General features: G+C 34.7%; 1 protein-coding gene across 2 annotated transcripts; it reads right to left on the bottom strand.

Annotated features, from left to right (window-relative positions):
* Positions 1–14: 14 nt before the first annotated feature.
* LOC101507711 (AP-1 complex subunit gamma-2) lies at positions 15–2229 on the bottom strand. Of its 2 annotated transcripts, none has more exons than XM_004517127.3 (3): positions 2150–2229; positions 334–636; positions 15–212 (listed from the first exon to the last, which is right to left on the bottom strand). In XM_004517127.3, the coding sequence occupies exons 1-3, from the start codon at positions 2179–2181 to the stop codon at positions 41–43; spliced, it is 507 nt and encodes a 168-aa protein (XP_004517184.2). In that variant the 5' UTR covers positions 2182–2229; the 3' UTR covers positions 15–40. The 2 variants fall into 2 exon arrangements, with proteins under 2 accessions (XP_004517184.2, XP_073220826.1); XM_073364725.1 differs by lacking the exon at positions 2150–2229 and adding an exon at positions 1084–1952.
* Positions 2230–2235: the final 6 nt, after the last annotated feature.

The raw sequence follows: 2235 nt of genomic DNA, 5'->3' as shown, positions 1-2235 counted from the left end.
TATGACTTCAAATATCTAACTTATGCTTCAAGTTTTCTTCCTAAAATGATAACAATGTTACGAAAGTCACCTTTTTCCGAATATTTGGATCCCGAAACTGCAGCAACCTCTCAACCTCTGGTGCAAGATCACGAGCCATTTCTGCCGAACAAATGTTCCCTAAAGCACAAAGAGCAAGTCCCACTATATACTGATTTGTGTGATTAAGATCTCTGAGATTTAATTAAGGTATCTATAACCCACCTTTGATATTTCTCTCTAGACTATTTGGAAAATGGAATCTAAAAAATGCGGAATATAAAACAAGTGAAATATCAACTTGAAACTGGATACTGTTTCAAAGAATTGGTGACCAACATTAGAACTTCTTGTCTTTCGTCAACAAGCAACATAAGTCCAAGGTAACCTATTCTCTTCTCTGGGAATCCTGGAGACGATATCAACTTGAGACATTCCATTTGACCAAAATGTGTGGGGTAGCCAAGCATGTGGATGAACATCAGCTTAGACATATTCCGTTGCCTATAATCTTGATCATTTCCATCAATTGCAGCACGAATGGCAGCACATTCTTTTCTTACAACAGCACGCTCCTCTGCCGCAGTTTTGCAAGCACGTATTGCCCGAATCATGTCCCTAAAAGAGGGGATATGAACAAGGTGGTTAAAAGATACTGATAACAATTAATCTATTGTGCACAAATTATAAATAAACATTAATCATCTTTGCAAAACAAAAAGAAATTAGAAATATGTTAACTGCATTTGACATTGTACACAAAAAGTACTATGAAAAATTCAATCACAATCACAAGATATGTAGAAAGGAAAAAAGAGCTCAATTCAGTGACTATATAGGAGGATAGTAATTTCATATCATGCAAAGTTATCCCAGAAGGGATGGACAAGAGAATCTTATTTTCTGTACAAATAAAACAGCAAACCAGTACAAGAGAGCTTCCTAATCTCTATATATCATCAAGGACAAGCTAATGAAACAAATCACGAGTGGAACACCATAATGACGTCAATGATAAATCCCTATTCTAAAAACTCTGTAGATGCATAGCCTACTGGTTATTACATTTCAACTACAACGAGCCAAAGACAGCATATGCTCTAGCTCTAGCTCCGCATGTCGTCATTCCCCCGCTGGGGATATGCCATTCAGTTCCACCCCGAGGTAGCGCCTCTTAAGGTCACCACTCTGCATTCATTCGGTTCCATAACTCCCTATTTATACAAACAGCTCTATAACAACCTCAACTAACTAACTATAACAACCTCAACTAACTAACTATAACAACTCTTAACTACTTGAACTACTCTAATTAAGCATTATTCTATATTCTGACATACACATTATAGGGAGCAAATAAAACCTTATTCTTTTATAATTTGTACTTGAATCCTGAACCTCGTGGCCACTGCTTCACTTACTATTCCACACATTTTATAAGACTCCCAAAAATTAACAAGTTCACCTAAATCCTAACACACCTTACCCATTTACTTTCCATGTTTTCTGTTTCCATTCACTTCAACAGTTCAACTAATAAACATTAGAGAATATAGATCAAATATTTCCCTCACGGTTTTCTATCACAATTTTTGAAAACAGATCTAACATTATCATAAATTTTGAAAACGTCAAAACACAGTTTTGATTGTTTCTAAAAACATATTTTTACTAGCTTGCCTTCCATGTTCTCTCTATCACAAATATTTACTACATGATTCTTTGGATATCCTTGTTAGCAATTTAAAATGAAAACTAAAAATATGTTTAGATAATAAGCATGTCCGAATTTCCTAGAGTAGCAATGAATTCCCTCTGAAGCAACAACCAACATTGCATCAAAATATCATATGAGTAGGATCAACATGATTATCTTTTCAACAAGAAGCTAAAAGTGTTGTAAGTAAGTAAAAACGTGACACGTGTAACAATTTTCAAGTAATAGTGATAGAGGATCTGGCAATTAATAATGCCAGAAAAATTACTAATTAATCAGCTTAATCATTTGCAAGTAGAATTGGTGAAAAAGAATTAAACAAATTTAGAGCTTATTATTATTATCAGTAAGTAATGGTTATTGTTCTTGAATTTTGAGGAATGATAATGAAAGAGCGGGATTTTGATTGCTAACCTGAGACGCGTGCCTGAAGAGAAAGGATTCATGATTGGAAGTTGAATTGGATCCAATTGGATTGAAGGTGAGATCCGAATAGGTGA

The sequence above is a fragment of the Cicer arietinum genome, unplaced genomic scaffold (genome assembly GCF_000331145.2).
Source record: "Cicer arietinum cultivar CDC Frontier isolate Library 1 unplaced genomic scaffold, Cicar.CDCFrontier_v2.0 Ca_scaffold_5515_v2.0, whole genome shotgun sequence".
Taxonomy (NCBI): Eukaryota; Viridiplantae; Streptophyta; class Magnoliopsida; order Fabales; family Fabaceae; genus Cicer; species Cicer arietinum.
The sequence above is the reverse complement of the archived record's forward strand: the minus strand, read 5'-3'. Positions and strand labels throughout refer to the sequence as shown.

Excerpts from the sequence above, each read along its gene's own strand:
- LOC101507711 (XM_004517127.3), bottom strand. The coding sequence starts at position 2,181 with ATGAATCCTTTCTCTTCAGGCACGCGTCTCAG. Across the intron at positions 637-2,149 it reads TCTTCAGGCACGCGTCTCAG|GGACATGATTCGGGCAATAC; the intron begins GTTAGCAATCAA and ends CCCCTCTTTTAG. Across the intron at positions 213-333 it reads GTCACCAATTCTTTGAAACA|AGATCTTAATCACACAAATC; the intron begins GTATCCAGTTTC and ends ATTAAATCTCAG.